Source organism: Amblyraja radiata, chromosome 13 (genome assembly GCF_010909765.2).
Source record: "Amblyraja radiata isolate CabotCenter1 chromosome 13, sAmbRad1.1.pri, whole genome shotgun sequence".
Lineage (NCBI taxonomy): Eukaryota > Metazoa > Chordata > Chondrichthyes > Rajiformes > Rajidae > Amblyraja > Amblyraja radiata.
The window spans coordinates 12420989-12441405 of NC_045968.1; the positions used below are offsets into that span (position 1 = coordinate 12420989).

Sequence of the window (20417 nt, forward strand, 5' to 3'; positions counted from 1 at the left end):
AGGTCTTTATGATGTTCCACTGCCGACTGGTGGATCGTAAGGGCCTGTCCCTGGCTGTGCTGTACTTTTCTCCCTCTATGTTTCCATAGTATTTCAGTCCCGCAGAGTATCTGCACAACATTAACATCAGCACAAGGTGGCGCCAGAGTAACAATTACTGGGCACACCAAGATTCTTTGTTGTCTTTGGTCATTGCTACCAACTCCACATTTGATCTAAATCTTTTTATGCCCCCAGTTTCCCTCTTTCCTGCCTTTCAGTCTGAAGAAGGGTCTCGACCCGAAACGTCACCTAGTTCTTTTCTCTGGATATGTGGCCTGACCCACTGAGTTATTCCAGCATTTTGTGTCCATCTTCGGTGTAAACCAGCTCCTGCCCATAACATTCAGGATCAGTTTGTAATCCAGAGAGTTGTGAATCTGTGGAATTCTCTGTCACAGAAGGCAGTGGAGGCCAATTGAGCTAGGTAGAGTTCTAAGGGATAGTGGAATCAGGGGATATGGGGAGAGGGCAGGCACAGGTTACTGATTGTGGATGATCATCCATGATCACAGTGAATGGTGGTGCAGGCTCAAAGGGCCGAATGGCCTCCTCCTGTACCTTTCCTAATCCAATGACCAGAAAGAATTTAATGTTAAAAAATGACACCTGGAGTAATTCAGCGGGTCAGGCAGCATCTCTGGAGAACATGGGTAGGTGACGTTTTTGGTCGGGACCCTTGTGGGAGAGTGATGGGGAGGAAAGAAACTGGGAGAGGAGGGGTGAGACAAAGCATGGCAGATAATAGGTGGACACAGGTGAGGGGGTGGGCTTGAGGGGCAGATGGCAGGACAAAGGCCAGAGATGGGGAAAAAGAGTGTGAGACTAAATGATCGAGGGTTGCGAATTGTGAATCCAGAGGAAGGAATGGAGGAGGAGGAGGAGGAGGAGGAGGAGGAGGAGGAGGAGGAGGAGGAGGAGGAGGGGAGCAATAGGTGTGTCCAGGTGAGGTACTGGGGGAGGGGGGAAAGAAAGGGGGATTTGGGGGGCAAAAGGGTAGGGGGTGTTAGAGGTTACCTAAAATTGGAGAATTCAATGTGCTCCATCTTGGCAGATCACAGTGCATGGACATCCATTGGAGGAAGGGTCAAACCTTCTTAACAATGCTAAACAATTTCGAACTAAAGGAGCAGGGATAGGTAATGGCCAAGATATATCAGAAAAAATCACAAATTACAATACACAAACATAACATAAGGGCGGCACAGTGGCGCAGCAGTAGAGTTGCTGCCTTACAGCGCCAGAGTCCCGGGTTTGATCCTGACTACGGGTGCTGTCTGTGCTGAGTTTGTACATTCTTCCTGTGACCATATGGGTTTTCTCCGGGTGCTCCAGTTTGCTCCCACAATCCAAAAACGAGCAGGTTTGTAGGTTAATTGCCAAGTATAAATTGTCCCCTAGTGTGTAGGATAGAATTGGTGTACTGGTGAACATTGATCGGTGCAAGCTCAGTGGGCCCATGTGGCTGTTTCTATGCTGTATCTCTAAACTAAACTGAAATAAACTAATAACCTGCAGTCATAGGACAGTCCCAATGTCCAAGTTTCATGGATTGGCTCTCGGTATTTAAAGACACATATTTCTGCTTGTCAGAGGGTCATTGTGCTGTTTAAATGGCAGGATCAGAATCAGAACACCAAGTGCTGGAGGAACGCAACGGGTCAGGCAGCATCTGTGGATAGAGCTGCCAACTTTCTCACTCCCAAATAAAGGCAAAAGTTCAAAATACGGGACAAATACCCGACGGCAATTCGTTGACCGACTCGGTAATGGCTGGGTGAATGATGAGTTGGCCCGGGTGCTGGACAGCACACAAAGCCCAGCCGGCGGGACCGGCTGAGGAGTTTTGGCCCGCACCCCATCCAACTCATGAACCGATGATCAGCCATGAGAAGATAGACACAAAATGCTGGAGTAACTCAGCGGGTCAGACAGTATTTGTGGAGGAAAGGAATGGCTGACATTTTGGGTCGAGGCGCGGTCTCAACCAGAAACATCACGTATTCCTTTTCTCTTGAGATGCTGTCTGACCCACTGAGTTACTCCAGCATTTTGTGTCTATCTTTGGTTTAAACCAGCATCTGCAGTTCTTTCCTACATGTTCACGTATTCTGTTGTGCCGCTGCAAGTAAGGATTTCATTGTTCTATCTGGGACAAATGACAACAAAACACTCTTGAATCAAAAGGCTGACACTGATGCGCCCCAATGAAAATACTGGCACTCTAATGGAAATGATTCGATGAAGGGCGGCATGGTGGCGCAGCGGTAGAGTTGCTGCCTTACAGCGCTTGCAGCACCGGAGACCCGGGTTCCATCCCGACTACGGGTGCTGTCAGTACGGAGTTTGCACGTTCTCCCCTTCACCTGCGTGGGTTTTATCTGAGATCTTCGGTTTCCTCCCACACTCCAAAGACGTCCAGGTATGTAGGTAAATTGGCTTGTGTGCCAAGGCAGTGTTAATGTGCGGGGATCGCTGGTCGGTGCGGACTCTGAGGGCCAAAGGGCCTGTTTCTCTAAACTAAACCTAAGTTGTAACAATGATTAAGATTCTCTAAACACAGATTTTAATCTTTCTTGGGTCAGGAGGAAATTAGAACCTGGGAACTATACATCGAGAGAGCTTGTCATGAAAGCAGCGTTGTCATTGAAGATGCTGCCAAGCAATCTGAAAAGGGAGGGGTAATTAAATTAGAGTTCTACTTAGTCAACTTTGTCAATTATAGTTCTACTGAGCTACTTTGTGCTCTGATTTATGTTAATTTACCCATGGCCTTGCTAATTGTTTGAAAACTCATTCTATTATAGTTCATATATTCGGCAAGTATATGGAAACACAGCGGCGTTGTTCATTGGTTATTTCATTAGTTTGATCCCATGACTTATACTTGAGAGATAACACAGATTTATTTTTTATGTAAATCGCATGCTTGCCTGCAGTCACTTTTAGGATTTAGAGACAAGACACAAGGATTCGCTTGACTGATCCACGATTTCGAGTTGTTCTAAAGTGCAGAATAATTAATTCCTCACTAAAACAGCGCAATATTATTTCTAAATGCTAGATTGCTGAGAAGTAAAAGGAAGATGCCATATTTGATATAAACCATAACAAACAATAACTGGGCCAGCACATTGGCACAGCTGGTAGCGCTGCTGCCATCACAGCGCCAGAGACCCCAGTTCGATCCTGCCCTCAGGTGCTGTCTGTGTGTAGTTTGCACGTTCTCCCTGTGACGGCGTGGGTTTCCTCCAGGTGCTCCGGTTTCCTCCCACATCCCAAAGACGTGTGGTTTTGTAGAGCAATTGGCCTCTGTAAATTGCCCCAAATGTGTAGGGAGAGGATGAAAAAGTGGAACATAGAACCAGTGCAAATGAGTGGTCGGTGGGGATTCGGTGGGGGGCCGAAGGGCCTGTTTCTATGCTGCATCTCTAAACTAAACTAAACGTGAGTGCTATGTTTCAGTTATATGTCAGGTGAGAAAGATATTCCAGTCCTTATTAGGTTTTTAGTCAGATCAATACTGTGAGTATTACCGTTGATAATGACAAGGCACAGATTACCTGCTTGATCAACCTGGACCTTCCTTCACCCATTGGACCGCTGGGGTGCAAGACTATATGGGGCTGATAAGCCAGTTCGCCATCCAAACTCATGTTGTTATAGGTTTTAGATTTAGGTTTAATATTGTCACGTGTTCTGAGGCACAGTGAAAAAATTTTGTTTGCATGCTACCCAATTAAATCAGATAATACTATATATAGGTAAACACAATCACAAAAGATAGGGCAAAGCGAAAGATACCAGAGTGCGGAATATAGAACAACTATTCTGTACTTTACACAAAGCAAATATCTACATTTGTAAAGTGTAAATTACAAAATGGATCAACTTCCAATTCTGGAGACACAAGGAATTGCAGATTCTGGTTTGCAAGAAAAAACACAAAGTGCTGGAGTAACTCAGCGGGTCATAGAAACATAGAAAATAGGTGCAGGGGTAGGCCATTCGGCCCTTCGAGCCTGCACCGCCATTCGATATGATCATGCCTGATCATCCAACTCAGTATCCCATCCCTGCCTTCTCTCCATACCCCCTGATCCCTTTAGCCACAAGGGCCACATCTAACTCCCTCTTAAATATAGCCAATGAACTGGCCTCAACTACCTTCTGTGGCACAGAATTCCACAGATTCACCACTCTCTGTGTAAAAAATGATTTTCTCATCTCGGTCCTAAAAGACTTCCCTCTTATCCTTAAACTGTGACCCCTAGTTCTGGACTTCTCCAACATCGGGAATAATCTTCCTGCATCTAGCCTGTCCAACCCCTTAAGAATTTTGTAAGTTTCTATAAGATCCCCCCTCAATCTTCTGAATTCCAGCGTGTACAAGCCGAGTCTATCCAGTCTTTCTTCATATGAAAGTCCTGCCATCCCAGGAATCAGTCTGGTGAACCTTTCCTCAGATTAGGAGACCAAAACTGTACGCAATACTCCAGGTGTGGTCTCACCAAGACCCTGTACAACTGCAGTAGAACCTCCCTGCTCTTATACTCAAATCCTTTTGCTATGAATGCTAACATACCATTTGCGGATATATAGGCGGTTCTGTCCCTGCAGAGACTTCCGTAAGGAACAAGTAGCACTCTGCAAAGGGTGTTTGTGAGGATTGAATACGAAGACTGTGCAAAAAGCAGGTTTGGTGCAGAAGTTCACCAAATCATCCACAAAACACAAAGAACTCCCCATGAAGGCATTTCTCCGTCATCAAAAGAAACTTAAAGTGACTTAAGAAAATCTACAAGGATGCCAATACACAGATGGATTTGTTGTGAGAAAGGCTGCCTGAACAGACAATATCCAAGCTGTGAATAATTTGGCAATGTCTTTATTACGTGTTTGCTCATGTTGCATGCAAATGAGAAGTCCATGTGAACATTTTTAACCTACATTTCATTATGATTAAATAACATTTCAGACCATACCTTTGCTCATCAATGAGTCAAACTAGAAATCTGGATCAAGAATCAACAATTCTCAAATTTGTTGATGAATCCTTTCATGAAATGTTCTGTATTTCACTGCCTGCTGCACCTGCATTCCTACTTTCAATGACTGGTGTACCATGACACCCAGGTCTCGTTGCATCTCCCCTTTTCCTAATCGGCCACCATTCAGCCATTATCTCTGGAGAACATAAATACATGACGTTTTGGGTCTGGACTCTTCTGGTGTAAAAGGGAACAGGACATATGACCATAGACAATAGGTGCAGGAGTAGGCCATCCTGCCCTTCGAGCCAGCACTGCCATTCAATGTGATAATGGCTGATCATCCCCATCAGTACCACATTCCTGCCTTCACCCCATATCCCCTGACTCCACTATCTTTAAGAGACCTATCTAGCTAATGACAACTCATTACTGGCTTTATCTTGCACTCAACATTATTCACGTATTCCCTGTATCATGTATCTGTACACTGTGAACGGCTCGATTGTAATCATGTATTGTCTTTCCACTGACCTGTTAGCATGCAACAAACGCTTTTCACTGTATCTCGGTCCATGTGACAATAAACTAAACTCATACTGCCTCTTGAACATTATTTAAAATCCATCACAAAAGAAAAATCATTGTTTAATTCAACAATATTTTATTCCTTGATTGAGGGGTTGTATACAACATTGCGGCACAATTGTGAGACTCCTATTTTAAATTGATATCAATGCTCAGCGTTCACTGAAAAAATAACCACATGACTTACATAGCAATTTGATGTCCCGATACATTTGATGGGCATACACTGTAACAGGCCCTTTGGCCCAACTTGCCCACACTGGCCAACATACACTCGTCCCACCTGCCCGCGTTTGGCCCATATTCCTCTAAACTGTCCTATCCATGTACCTGTCTAAATATTTCTTAAACGTTGGGATAGTCCCTGCCTCAACTACCTCCCGTGGCAGCTCGTTCCATACACCCACCACCATTTATGAGAAAAAGTTACCCCTTCAGATTCTTACTAAATCACCGTAAAAGTCTGAGAAAGATTGACATGCAGAAAGAAGATGTTACGCAAGGTGTCTAAAACCCCAGGGAAATGAGTTGGGTTTAAAATAACTAAGGTTTATGGACATTGCCTGCTGCTGCGGGAGCACGCCCCATCATCTCACGCTTTGTGTTCAGTTCAGGCTTTAACAAAATAATATAACATTTCGGGAAGAAAATGCAAATAAGCAGGCCAAAGGTGGAGGCCAAAATAGCAAACACTTCCACTGCAACAATATATTTCCCTTTGCTGCTGAAGTAGGCAGGTATGAAGGAAACCCAGACCACAAAGAAGATAAGGAGGCTAAAAGAGATAAATTTGGCTTCGTTAAAATTGTTCGGCAACCTCCGAGCTAGAAATGCCAATATGAAGCAGAGAATAGCCAAGAGCCCAATGTAAATTAAAATAGCAAATAACGTTTGTTCTGCTCCTTGGCTGCATTCTAAAATAATTTTACCAACTGCGACTGTTGCGTCCTTCTGCACAGAGATGGGCGAGGACAAGAGGAATCCAATGCAGATGCATATCTGAATGAAGGTAATGGATGCTACAATCACACGGTGATACATAGGCCGAAAGCGTTTTAGGGCGTTTTGGTTGGGTTTGGTCATTGTGAAAGCCAGTACCACCACAATGGTTTTCACGAGGATGCAAGAGAGGCAGAGGGAAAAGCCAATACCAAATCCTATCTGACGGAGGATACAAAATTTGACCGTCGGTCGCCCAAGGAAGGCGAGCGAGGCCAGGAAGCACAATGTCAGAGAAAATAAGAGGAGAAAACTAAGCTCATAGTTGTTAGCTCGTACAATGGGTGTGTTCATGAACTTTATAAATATCGCCAAAATAGCTGCAGAGATGGCGATCCCGAGTATTGAAAAGAAAGTTAAAACAATCCCCAGTGGTTCATCAAACGAAAGGAATTCCACTTCCTTCAGCACACACGTATCCTTCTGCTTATTGGACCAGTAATCCTCCGGACACTCAAAACACTCTGAGAAACAGAAATAGAAAATGGAATATTGTGAATAATTTGAAAATTAAGAATCACTTTGGAAGAATTGAAAAAAATCTAACTAAAATAGACACAAAGTGCTGGAGTAACTCAGTGGGTCGGTCAGGCAAGATGTAGAAACAAGGAGCATTGATGCTGCAAATGCTGGTTTGCACAAAAGGACAGCATGTGCTGGTGTAACTCAGCGGGTCAGGCAACATGCAGAAACAAGGAACTGCAGATGCTGGTTTGCACAAAAGTACACAATGTGCTGGAGTAAGGGTGCGGGTCAGGGATTATGTCTGGAGAACAAGGATAGGTGACATTTTGGGTCGGGTCCTATCGTCGGAAATCGTGCGAAGTTTGACCTTTTGAAGGATTTCCACTGAATTGAAAAAGCATGGAATTTCTTCAATGTTTATTATATAAGCCGGTTCTGCTCCTTGTATTCTCAGATATAGTCAAGTGTTCGTGAGAGTAGTGTCCTTAATAACATTTGTTCTCGTTATAATGCGTACCTGTGCCATTTGATATCTCGCCGTTTGCACAGGGGATGCAATCAAAACAGCAGATCGACTCTCCCTCCTCAACGTTTTTCCGAGTTCCCGGGCGACAGTTTTCACGGCACACAGAGCGAGGAACCTTCGCAAGTGCAAAGAGAACAATGTCGTGAAAAATAGAGCCATAAAGTTTAAATGGAAAATGTTGGACAAAAGATCCAGCCAAACTTTCCCAATATCATTAAACGCAGAAGGGCCCCAACCCGAAACATTATCCATTTTCACCAGAGATGCTGACTGACGCACTGAGTAATGGTCCTGTCCCACGATGCGAGTTCATTCAAGAGCTCTCCCGAGTTTTAAAAAAAATCATGGTAAAACGTGGTAAAAACGTAGCGGGTACATCGGAGCTCGGAGACTTCTCTTAGTGGCTCGTAACGCTAATGGCAGGTACTCGGGAAGACTCATGACGATTTTTCAACATGTTGAATAATGTCCACGAGATCCCCGAGTACCGACGAGCGGCCAATACCGTAAATCTCCGTGTTCGAATCAGGGCAAACTCGGGAGAACTCTTTGAATGAATTCGTACAGTGGGACAGGGCTTTTACTCCAGCAGTTTGCCTCTATCTTTTGTCCCAATGCCATTGTGGTTCTCATCTCCAAATCAAACCTTCATTGATCCCATGATTCTCTCCTAGTGCGTGCCCCACCCCCCCCCTTCACATTTCATACTTTACAATTCCTTACGACATATTTTATCATTGTTTTTGTAGAAGGGCGGCACTGTGGCGCAGCGGTAGAGTTGCTGCCAGAGACACGGGTTCGATCCCGACTGCGGGTGCTGTCTATATTGAGTTTGTACGTTCTCCCCGTGACTCCGTGGGTGTTCACCGGGTGTTCTGGTTTCCTCACAAACACTAAAAACGTACAGGTTTGTAGGTTAATTGTCTTCTGTAAATTGTCCCTAGCGTGTAGCATAGTGCTAGCGTATGAGGTGATCGCTGGTTAGCATGGAAACGGTGGGCACATGCTATCTCCAAAGTTAAGTCTGAAGACAGAGTAGACCATTCAGCCCATCTAGTTTATGCCAGTTTTCAGAGCCATTCCATTAATCCCATTGCCACATTTATTCCCCTGGAGCCTGCTCTCTCTCTCACTTGCTCATCCACACCTGTCTGATTCCTCAGTTACTCACCTACACCTAGGGTAAATTAGTCATCAATTAACCAGAATATCCTTGGGGTGTGGAAGGAAATCAAATCACCCAGGGGAACCCCATGCATTTGTGGATAAGAATAAACTCCACAAAGGGAGCTCCCAAGGTCAGGATTGAACAGGATCGGCAGCAACTCACTTAAAATTCTTATCATCCTCTGCAGAATGTGGATAGGTGACGTTTTGGGTCGGGACATTTCTTCAGTCTGAAGGAGGGTTCAGACCTGAAACACCACCTATCCATGTTCTCCTGAGATGCTGACTGACTGAGTTACTCCAGCACTTTGCGTTTTTTTTGCTCTTCAACTTAAGATGTTGTCCTCTTGCCATTCATCTCCACAACCATCGCCCATCCTCTCAGAAAGCCAACAGATGACTCTCCGATACCCTATCTAGAAATTCCTCTCCCTCTCTGAAGATCTTCTAAATGTTTTGACCTCTGGTCAGAGAGGTAGTAGTAAAGGCAGGAGCAAGAACAATATTTTAAAGACATTAGGGCAGGTGCATGGATAGGAAAGGTTTAGAGGGATATGGGCCAAGCGTGGGCAAGTGAGATCAGATTAGTTGTAGCACCATTCTTCTGCCAACCATGTACAAGCATTCGTAAAGGTAAGTTATTCCAACAATCAAATATGAGCAATTTTAACAGATATTCTGCCTATGTAAATTAGAAATAAATGCCAGTGTGTAGAATATTTACGATAATTATTTCATCCAGGGGCGTTAAGTGGCAGTCAGTATATAGAGTCATACTTGACTTGTCTTAAGACTTTAGAGATACAGGGACATGAAACAGGCCCTTTGGCACACCGAGTTCACGCCGACCAGCGATCACCTCGTACACTAGCACTATCCATCACACTAGGGACAATTTACAATTTTACCGGCCAGATAAACTACAAACCTGTACTTCTTTGGAATGCGATAGGAAATCGGACCACCTGGAGAAAACTCCATACAGACTACACCCAGGATTGAACCCAGGTCTCTGGCAATGTAAGGCAACAACACTACCACTGCACCACTGTGTTGCCCATTGACCATGCTGACCAAGATGCCTCATCTACACTCGAACCAACTGCCCACGTTTGGCCCATATCCCTCTAAACCTTTCAGAGTAATTCAAATTCTGATGAAGTTTTTACAGGTTCAATTATTTGTTTTAACAAACTCTTACACTTTAAATGGATTCTATTGGTTTCTGGAAAGAAAGGTTGACCTTCCATGTTGATCGTAAACCCACCTGCCTCGTGCCACCAGTCCAGACCAGGTCCTGTTCTCTGAGGGTTAGCTCATGCCCCGGTTCTTCTCTGGCATCATATTCACCTACAGTCACGTAACGAATCTTTCCATTGGAAGACACCTGCCAGTTTATTATATCATACACGGCTAAAAAATCACCGTTCTTATCAAAATATCTCTCCATCCCTGATCGGTCGACAAAGCGAACATTTTTCATGTAATGTAGAAGCTAGAAAAGAAATGTACACTCAATCACTGTTTTATACAGTCAGGGCACACAAAGCAGGAGACAACAAAATATCTGATGTCGGAAGCATCAAATGTCCCTTTTCCCTGTGAGAATAGGGAAGATTCAAACAAGAGGACATGACTTCACAATTAAGGGACAGAAGTTTAGGGGTAACATGAGGGGGAACTTCTTTACTCAGAGAGTGGTAGCGGTGTGGAATGAGCTTCCAGTGGAAGTGGTGGAGGCAGGTTCGTTGGTTATCATTTAAAAATAAATTGGATAGGCATATGGATGAGAAGGGAATGGAGGGGTATGGTATGAGTGCAGGCAGGTGGGACTAAGGGAAAATAATTGTTCAGCATGGACTTGTAGGGCCGAGATGGCCTGTTTCCGTGCTGTAGTTGTTATATGGTTATATGGTTAAATGTCCTTCTCTGCAGTTTTACATTTAGAGCCATAAAGTTATACAGCAGAGAAACAGGCCCGCCGACCCAACTTGCCCATGCGGACCAAGATGTCCCATCTAAGCCAGTCCCATTTGCCCGCTTGATAGAGCCACATATCAAACCAGCTGTATCCTCTCAGGAATGCTAACTGCTTGAACGCTGGGTATTCATCTATCATTGGAGCTTAATTAATGTTTAACAAACTAGAGGCACACCAGCGAGCATTTTCATGGGATGCAAAAGGGGTTTGAAACTACAATACAATACAAAACGGTTTTATTCGTCACATTGCACACAAAGTGCAAGTGAAATGAATTTGTCTAAGTGGTATGATGGCGTTCAAACCCAATTCTTTGTCGGCATTGTCTAAGGTTTTGGAAGAAATTAGTATCCAACATATTTGTGACATTAAACATAAATTTATTTTGCAAGACAAAAATGAACTTATTGTTTGTTTATTTAAAATCTGTGTGCAAGTTCCACAGACTATTTTATCCAAAAAAAATAAACAAGTTCAAGAATTTCGGATAAATCTGTGACAACTTCGATAGGAACAAGCCTCTTGAACTGAGATTAGTGGTGCATCCTCTTAATACAAACCAGTGGAAACCTTTAAAGAGGCATAATTAACTTATTTTCCTTATTCTCAATGCTTCGGGCAGAAGATACAGAAGCTTGAAAGCGCGCACCACCAGACTAAGGAACAGTTTATTCGCCTCTGTTATCAGGCTTCTGAACAGTCCTTCTATAAGCTAGGGTATTGTCCGATTCACCTCTACCTCATTGTGGACATTGGACTTTGCCTCTGGAACTGCTGCATTATACCTACAGTACATTCTGCACTCTGTGTCTTCCCCTTTGCTCTACCGGTTGTACTTGAATTTGACATGATTCTATTAATGTATATTATTGTCTTATCTGATTGAATAGCATGAAAAATATTTTTTTTTTCACTGATGTATCTCATCCTTTGAAGCTAAATGAGATCAAGGAGCCAAATTAAAAATAATAGGGATGTAATGCTGGTCAAACCGCATTTGGAGTATTGTGAGCAGTTTTGGGCACCATATTTGAGGAAAGGTATGCTGCCGTTGGAGGGGGTCTAGAGGAAGTTTTTGAGAATGATCCCAAGGAATGCTTGGGTTAACATATAATGAGCGTTTGAAGGGTTTAGGATGAGGGGGTACTTTATTGAAACTTACTGAATAGTGAAAGGCCTGGATAGAGTGATTGTGGAGAGGATGTTTCCACTAATGGGAGAGTCCAGGACTAAAGGCCACAGCCTCAAAATAAAAGGACGTAACTTTATAAAGGAGATGAGGAGGAATTTCTTTAGGCAGAGGGTGGTGAATCTGTGGAATTAATTGCCACAGAAGGCTGTGGAGGCCAAGCCAATAGATATTTTTAAGGCAGAGGTAGAGAGATTCTTGATTAGTACGGGTGGCAGAGGTTATGAGGAGAAGGCAGGAGAATGGGGTTCGGAGGGAGAGATAGATCAGCCATGATTGAAAGGCAGAGTAGACTTGATGGGCTGAAGGACCTAATTCTGCTCCCATAATTCATGAACTAACCTGCCAAGGTTCAAAAGAACGTATGTTTGCGCATGTTCCATTTTCAAAGGGCCCTTTCCCATTTCTGCAGGACTGCAGGTCTTGGAGGGCATAAGCAATAGCATACACAGCGTTGATGACATTGCAGGCAATGCGGAAGTTACTGACATCCGTATAGGCGTGATCCGCTTTCCTCAGGTCTTCCAGGCCGGTACACAATTTCTTCACATCAGCTTGACTTACGTTTGATGGAAGTTTATAAGCCCACTTGCAACCAAAGATGTCTTCCCAGAGCTCAGATATGAAAGTATCATCACGGGTTGTCACCGGATTTTTTCCATAGAGGAACTCTTGGAACCCCTCAAGTTTGCATAGTGGGAGTGTTAGCCCGATGGTTCCGGTCCAGTACTTAGCGTGCTCTCTTCTGATAGCACTGAGTGGCCCTGATGTGCTCCAGCCCTCGGTTGCCACCCACGTTCTGTCTGTTATGTTTTGTCTCACAATCTCTTCAAGCAAGGGGACGATGTTGGTGTCGCAAGAAAAAGCAACAATGATCTTCGCGGTTGACTTTCTTATCACTTCAACAATCTCGCGGTACTTTTTTTGGGAGCCGTCGATTGGGATCGCCTCATTGAAGGCAATGCAGGCTCCCATACGCTCCATTTGAATCTTGAACATCTCGGCTGCTTGAATGCCATAGTCCACGTTATCTGCCAATACTCCCACCCACTTCCAACCAAAGTGTTTGATCAGTTTGACAAGGACCTTGGACTGAAATATATCACTTGGCATGGTGCGGAAAAAGGACGGGAATCTTTCTTTGTCACTGAGACTTGGGATGGATGAAAAGTAACTGATCTGTAGAGAAACAACACAAAATGTGAATGATCATTAAGCATAGTTGTACATGTATATTCATACTGTTTGTTTTCAATTCAAAAGAATGGCTAGCTTCTGGGATGATCATGTAACATTAACTGGCATCATTTATTAAATGGTTCCATTCAGTCAGAGCTGGATTTACCACTAGGCTTCATAAGCTGAAGCCTCGGGGGCCTCCGGCCAAGGTGTATAATATTTTTGACACTGTCATAGGCCTTTCTTACATATGCTGTCACAACGCACTGTAGTCTCTAAACAACCCTTCAGTAATTTTCCTTGCCCTCCATTTCAGAATAATAGTGTTTTAATCCGATAACTCGACACTAGCACTGGCAATAAATAAATAAATAAACAAATAAGTAGTGCGGCTTTCCAACCCCTTATCTCATTGGCCACGTTTGGCTGCAAATTGGTGTCAATCTGGTGGACATCTTCCTCTAGTCGTGGGGATTGTGAGGGGCCTCACAAGTGGAACAGCCTAGGGCCTCTCTTCATCTAAATCTAAATCCATTCAGTATATATTCAAGGTCAGCATGGCGGTGCAGCGGCAGAGCTACCGCCTTACAGCGCCAGAGACCCGTGTTTGATCCTGTTTGGTGCTTGGCTGTACTGAGTTTGTCCGTTCTCCCTGCGACCGCATGGGTTTTCTCAGAGATCTTCGGTTTCCTCACACACTCCAAAGGCGTACAGATTTGTAAGCTAATTGGCTTGGTGTAAATGTAAATTGTCTCTTCGGCCCACCGAGTCCGCGTCGACCAGCGATCCCTGCACAATCGCACTATCCGACACACTTGGGACCATTTACAATTTTACCAAAGCAAATTAACCCTACAATCCTGTACGTCTTTGGAGTTTGGGAGGAAACCGGAGCACCAGAAGAAAACTGACATGGTCACAGGGAGAACGTACAAATTCTGTACAGATAATGCTTATGGTCGATTCAAACCCGGGTCTCTGGCGCTGCAAGGCAGTAACTCTACTGCTGAGCCACCCCTGTGAAATCATGTCTCTCTGACAGATATTCCGGGTTTAAGTCCTGCTCCAAACAGTAGAGCACAAATGCTACACTTGTCATTTTACCTCCCCCCTTGACTCCATCCAAGGGCCTAAACAGTCTTTCCAGGTGCGGCAGAGGTTCACCTGCACCTCATCCAACCTCATCTACTGCATCCGCTGCTCTAGGTGTCAGCTGCTCTACATCGGTGAGACCAAGCATAGGCTTGGCGATCGCTTCGCCCAACACCTCCGCTCGGTTCGCAAAAACCAACCTGATCTCCCGGTGGCTCAGCACTTCAACTCCCCCTCCCATTCCGAATCCGACCTTTTTGTCCTGGGCCTCCTCCATGGCCAGAGTGAGTTGGAGGAGCAGCACCTCATATTTCGCTTGGGCAGTTTACACCACAGCGGTATGAACATTGACTTCTCCAATTTCAGGTAGTCCTTGCTTTCTCACTCTTTCCCCTCCCCTTCCCAGCTATCCCTCAGCCCACTGCCTCTGCCTCTTCCTTTCTTCTTCCCGCTCCCCCCCCCCAACCCCCACATCAGTCTGAAGAAGGGTCTCGACCCGAAACGTCACCTATTCTTTCGCTCCATAGATGCTGAGTTTCTCCAGCTTTTTTGTCGACCTTCGATTTTTCCAGCATCTGCAGTTCCTTCTTAAAGATCTCGGCTGATCCTTTTGCCGAGGTGGAAATGTCAAGGACTAGAGACTACATACCAAAGATCCTATAGCGAGCAAGCTAGTCCACCCGACGAAAAAGACGTAGTACGGTCAAGGGCAGATTCATGGGTAATTTAAGGCCCCATTTCCGTAACCGGCTTCCGTCTCCGCACCAAAGATCCCATAGGATAATAGTGCGGAGACGGAAGCCGGTTACGGAAACATCCTCGTAAAAATATTTGGTAAATATTTTCTCCTCATTTTCAGAATTTTAATTTACTAACACAAACTGTTCCCCCGCAACGTTGATTACATTGCGAGTCAGGTCGGGTCTGGTTACGGCAATGGATGAAAAAAAGGCCCACGTTCCGTTCCGTTGCGTACTACACGTCAGCCCATTGCATTTAGCAGGAGTGGTCTATAGGATCTTTGCTACATACCATTACTAAAACAGATTATCACTGTCACCTTGCTGTGTATGTTTATTGCTGTGTGCTAATTCACTGCATTATTACAGCACCAACACTTCCAAAGTAATTGATTTGCTTTAAAGTGTTTTAAGCAGTTCTTTTGTGAATCAGCATCTACAGTTTCTTGTTTCTTTTTTCAAAACTTTATATTTCAGTCGATTGTTTTTTTTCCAATTCCGAGGCCAGACTTTATGCCACCCATCAGCTCCCTGACTAAGATGGATGTAATCTCAAACCTGTGAGATTAGTCAAATAAGACAAAAAGGTGCTGGTGTACATATCTTATTTTGGTGAGCAATCTTATTCTGTAAGACAATAAGATGCTGGTGTGCATATTAGATTAGATTAGATTAGATTAGATTCCTTTATTGTCATTTAGACCTTTCGGTCTAAACAAAATTATGTTGCCTGCAGTCATACACAGAACCAATAAAAACAAAACATACAATAAACACAAATTAAACATCCACCACAGTGAGTTCACCAAGCACATCCTCACTGTGATGGAGGCAAAGTCTTAGTCTCCGTCTCTTCCATCCTTGTTCGCCCTCTGCGCTGAGGCAATCGATCCAGGCCGAAGATGCCGCTCTCCAGTCCAGCAGACCTCCGTGGTGATGTCGCCGCCGCCAAAAGCCGGAACGCCGTCTCCGCTTCGAGACGGCCCGCCACAGCATCAGCTCCGGGCAGCCGCCCCAGCTCCAGGCCGCCGCCCCAGCTCCGGGTCCCGCAGTCTCCGCTCTGGGCCGCTGCCCCAGCTCCGGGTCCCGCAGTCTCCGATCCAGGCCGCTGCCCCAGCCCCGGGTCCTGCAGTCTCCGCTCCGGGCCGCTGCCCCAGCTCCGGGTCCCGCAGTCTCCAGTCCGAGCCCCGCTGCATCAGCTCCAGGCCGCCGCCGAAAGCCAGAACGCCGCACCAGCAAGTCGGGCCACCGCTGCCTCAGCCCCGAAGACGGCCAGCCTCTCGTTGGTGAGTCCTGGCTGGCTCTGCCTCCGGAGCCTCGGGGTCAGTCACAGGCTGGAGGCCGCCAGCTCCGCCATTAGGCCTCAGCGCAGACGGAGGCAGAGAAGGGGGATACGATACAAAAAAGTCGCATTCCCCCGAAGGAAGAGACAGAGAACATGTTTCCCCCCCCACCCCCCCTTCTAACACAACCCAACAAACTAAAACTTAACCAAAACAAGACAAAAAAAACAACAGAAAAAAGTAAAGACAGACGGACTGCAGGCGAGCCGCAGCTGTTAACAGCGCCGCCACTTCCGGATTATATAATTCCATGGCAGATTATCCTCCTGCTTAGGCTGCTTAAACCGTTCAAGGAATGGGCGGCACGGTGGCGCAGCCGGTAGAGCTGCTGCTTTACAGCACCAGAAACCCGGGTTCGATCCTGACTACGGGTGCTTGTCTGTGCGGAGTTTGTACGTCTCCCCGTGACCTGCGTGGGTTTTCTCCAAGATCTTCGGTTTCCTCCCACACTCCAAAGACATACAGGTTTGTAGGTTAATTGGCTTGGTATAAAAATGTGAAATTGTCCGTAGTGTGTGTAGGGTAGTGTTAATGTGCGGGGATCGCTGGTCGGGACGGACTCGGTGGGCTGAAGGGCCTGTTTCCGCACTGTATCGCTAAACTAAACTAAACTAGAGTCAAGGAAGTGCAGATGCTGGAATCTTGAGGAACCACAAAGTGCTGGAGGAACTCAGCGGAGGGAAGGAATAGGCAACGTTTTGGGCCAGGACCATCTGTCAGACTCAACCTAATTTAATTAAGGTTAACTTTTATTTTTAAAACTTTATGATCTTTTACAGATCTCTCACCTGGGGGTACCGATAAATCCCAAGTACTGTTGCCATGGCAATTGAGATCGCTGAGGTTGATGCACCCACCACAGCAGCTAAGGTAGAATTTAACTGGCACTGGTAGTTTGGCGTGAACTTACGATGCCCAGATACCAGTGCAAACACATCTTCTATTGCTGTTGGGCTATTGTAGCAAGTATCATAGATGGCATAACCCAAAGTTACATCTGGTAACAGTGTTGAATTGTCATTTATTTCCTTAATTGCGTAGATCATTCCTTGCATCCATCGGTAATTCCTAATGTTGAACCTTGAAAAAAGAAATTCATGATGATTACAACCAAAAGTTAATATTTAAATTCAGACTCTTGAATGAAAATACTTAAAATAATTAAAAGGCGTTTGGACAGATACATGGATAGGAATGGTTCAAATACGGGCAGGTGGGACTTGCGATGATGGGGAATCTTTAGTTTTAGTGTAGTGTATTGTCATGCATACTGAGGTACCTTGGTCGGCATGGACAAGTTGGGCTGAAGGGTTTGTTTCCATATTGCATGACTCTATCACTTAAGCTATTTTCAGTGAGTTGAAAAGAGGTCCAACCCTGGCAGGCAGGACTGTAATGGAACAGGGGGACAACCTTTTGAGACGGGGATGGTTCAGATAGGGCCCTGTCACAGAAGGGGTAGAAGAAGGGGCAGCAAATCCTGACCTCTCTGGATGCAGATGAAACTTAGAGAGGGGCATTTGGCAAATTGTTCATACAAGGGGAAATATCTCTAACCATAAAAGATCAGAAAAAAGTAAATAAGAGAGTAGAAAGTCAGTATGACAGGAGATGAGGGTGACAAATAGAAAGGCATTCTCATAGGTTGCCTATGAGTATAAAAGGGACATTAGGACCAAATGGAGACAAAGATGGAAATCAAGTGGTGGAAGCATAAGCCTTTTCTCACTTATCTAATGAGTCATTTATATTGCACTAAGGAAGAGGACATTTCCAAAGTTTTGGTAAAGGAGGAGAAAGTTTATTTTTAGTTTATTTTAGAGATACAACTTGGAAACAGGCCCTTCGGCCCACCGAGTCCGTGCTGACCATCGATCGCCCTTTCACACTAGTTCTGTGTTATTTCAATTTCTCAAACTGGAGCACCCGGAGGAAACCCACATGGTCACAGGGATAATGTGCAAACTCTATATAGACAGCATCCAAGGTCAGGATTGAACCCAGGTCTCTGGCACTGTGAGACAGCAGCCCTACCAGCTGTGACACTTGAAAGGGTAGAGAGTGTTAAAAAGGAAACACTGAAATGGCTGGCTGTGTGTTACATGGGGATGAGCCCGGAGCGGAGAGAACATATCACGGGAATATACAAGTAGAAAACATTTATAAATACAGAATCTCTATTGCGTAGGCAATGAGTTAGAGGCAGGGTCCAGGCTCACACAGAGGTGTGCCCTGCAAGGAAAGGCAACTTACCCAGAATATATTTGAAGAGCAAAGGAAGCAGAATTATGAAAGAAACTGTGGTAAATTCTTCAATAAAAAGCAGGGTAATCTCACCAGAATAATGAAAAGTTCAACTCGGTCTCAGCAAGCAAGGTTGATTGTCACATTTACCAAACTTCCCTGCTTTGTTGTCGGGTCGCATTGCCTCAACGTGCAGCCTTTCTGATAATAACTATGCTATTCCCATTCATGCATTATCTTGTTTAAGAAGGAACTGCAGATGCTAGAAAATCGATGGAACACAAAAATGCTGGAGAAACTCAGCGGGTGCAGCAGCATCTATGGAGCGAAGGAAATAGGCAACGTTTCGGGCCGAAACGTTGCCTATTTCCTTCGCACCATAGATGCTGCTGCACCCGCTGAGTTTCTCCAGCATTTTTGTGTACCATACATTATCTTAACCCATGTCTTGTTTCTTTACTTGTCCCATTACCACTCCTTTACCTTGCATTGATTCTGGATGTGCAGGAAAGAACTGCAGTTGTTGGTTTAAATTGAAGATAGACACAAATTGCTGGAGTAATTCAACGGAACAGGCAACAACTCTGGAGAGAAGGAATGGGTGACGTTTTGGGTTGAGACCCTTCTTCAGTGATTCTGGAAGATCAGCCAAGATCATATTGAATGGGGGTGCTGGCTCGAAGGGCTGAATGTCCTACTCCTGCACATACTTTCTATGTTTATCTATGTTTCTATTATCATCCCTTTCATAGTTTATCTTTTTACACCTTCTATCCTGTCACAGACCTTCCCTTTTACTCCCTCCTCCTTCTCGATATTTCTCTTCATGTTAAAATTTGTTTTGCTGCTAATATTTTTAGTATCAGTAAAAACTCGACCAGCAGAGGGGTGTGAGGTGTGTTGTTTTCTCAATGCATTTTCCTGCATTTTACTATAAAAAGATAGTTGTTTGTAACCCTGAAATCCTCTTTCTCCATTCATTGATCTGAATCCTCAAAGCATCGCCAGGCCAGTCTGACCCCCACACCACCAACCCTGTGCTGCCAGCAGAGCAATGGACCTTCAAGGCCAAGATAAGTCTTGATGTTTTTAAAGTCTTGATACTTGAAAGTTACAAGATGGCACAGTGTTTGTGCACTGCATCAGAAAACATTTTCTCACTTCTACTCATGTATAATTGTGCTTAAGTATGGTATGGATTTTTGTGAAGGGTATGCAAAATAAAGCATTTCACTGTATCTGGTATACGTAACAATAAATAATTACTACTACTATTGAACACTACGAAGTCTGAAGAAGGTAGTCGACCCGAAATGTCACTCATTCCTTCTATCCAGGGATGCTGTCTGTCCCGCTGAGTTACTCCAGCATTTTGTGTCGAACTCCAACTAAACCGTGAAGAATTTCACTGTGACTTGTCACATTTGACAAAAAAGTATTCATTCATACAACTACAAACTGCCTTGATTGCACTAGAGACTTGGGGCTATGCGTTTGTCTTTGCACTATAATGTATATTATATATATATATATTGAACTTCTTTTTCCATGTATAATGGTGTATACTGAATACTATGTTTACATATCTGTTGTGTAAATAAGAATTTCATTGTTTCATTTCGGTACATATGACATTAAAACACTCTTGACTACAACGACCCACAAAGTGTCTTAAGCATGTCACACAGCGTGTTCAAAGTGTTGTTTGAATGTGTACCCACCTTTCATTGCACATTCGGTGATTTGGCTTGGACGTGAAAGACAAATTGGATATAGCCGCAGTGCCGTGAAGTGGGAAGACGCCTCCAATAATTATATTGCCGTGTTGCAAGACTCCATTCGCTGTATATTCCTGAAGGTTACAGCCCGGCAAG

At 44.6% G+C, this 20417-nt stretch overlaps 1 protein-coding gene across 1 annotated transcript; it reads right to left on the bottom strand.

Annotated features, from left to right (window-relative positions):
• Positions 1-5029: 5029 nt before the first annotated feature.
• On the bottom strand, positions 5030-20293 carry LOC116979620 (extracellular calcium-sensing receptor-like). Its single transcript, XM_033031232.1, has 7 exons — positions 20265-20293; positions 17088-17379; positions 12288-13124; positions 10043-10270; positions 7600-7723; positions 6198-7081; positions 5030-5095 (listed from the first exon to the last, which is right to left on the bottom strand). Exons 1-7 carry the CDS (start codon positions 20276-20278, stop codon positions 5060-5062), a joined length of 2415 nt encoding a protein of 804 aa, XP_032887123.1. The 5' UTR covers positions 20279-20293; the 3' UTR covers positions 5030-5059.
• Between the last annotated feature and the right edge of the window lie 124 nt (positions 20294-20417).

Bases quoted from the DNA above. Each gene is read 5' to 3' on its own strand.
- LOC116979620 (XM_033031232.1), bottom strand. The intron at 13,125-17,087 runs GTGAGAGATCTG...GTTTCTCTACAG, and splicing joins GGATTTATCGGTACCCCCAG to ATCAGTTACTTTTCATCCAT. The intron at 7,082-7,599 runs GTACGCATTATA...TCTGTTTCTCAG, and splicing joins CGAGATATCAAATGGCACAG to AGTGTTTTGAGTGTCCGGAG.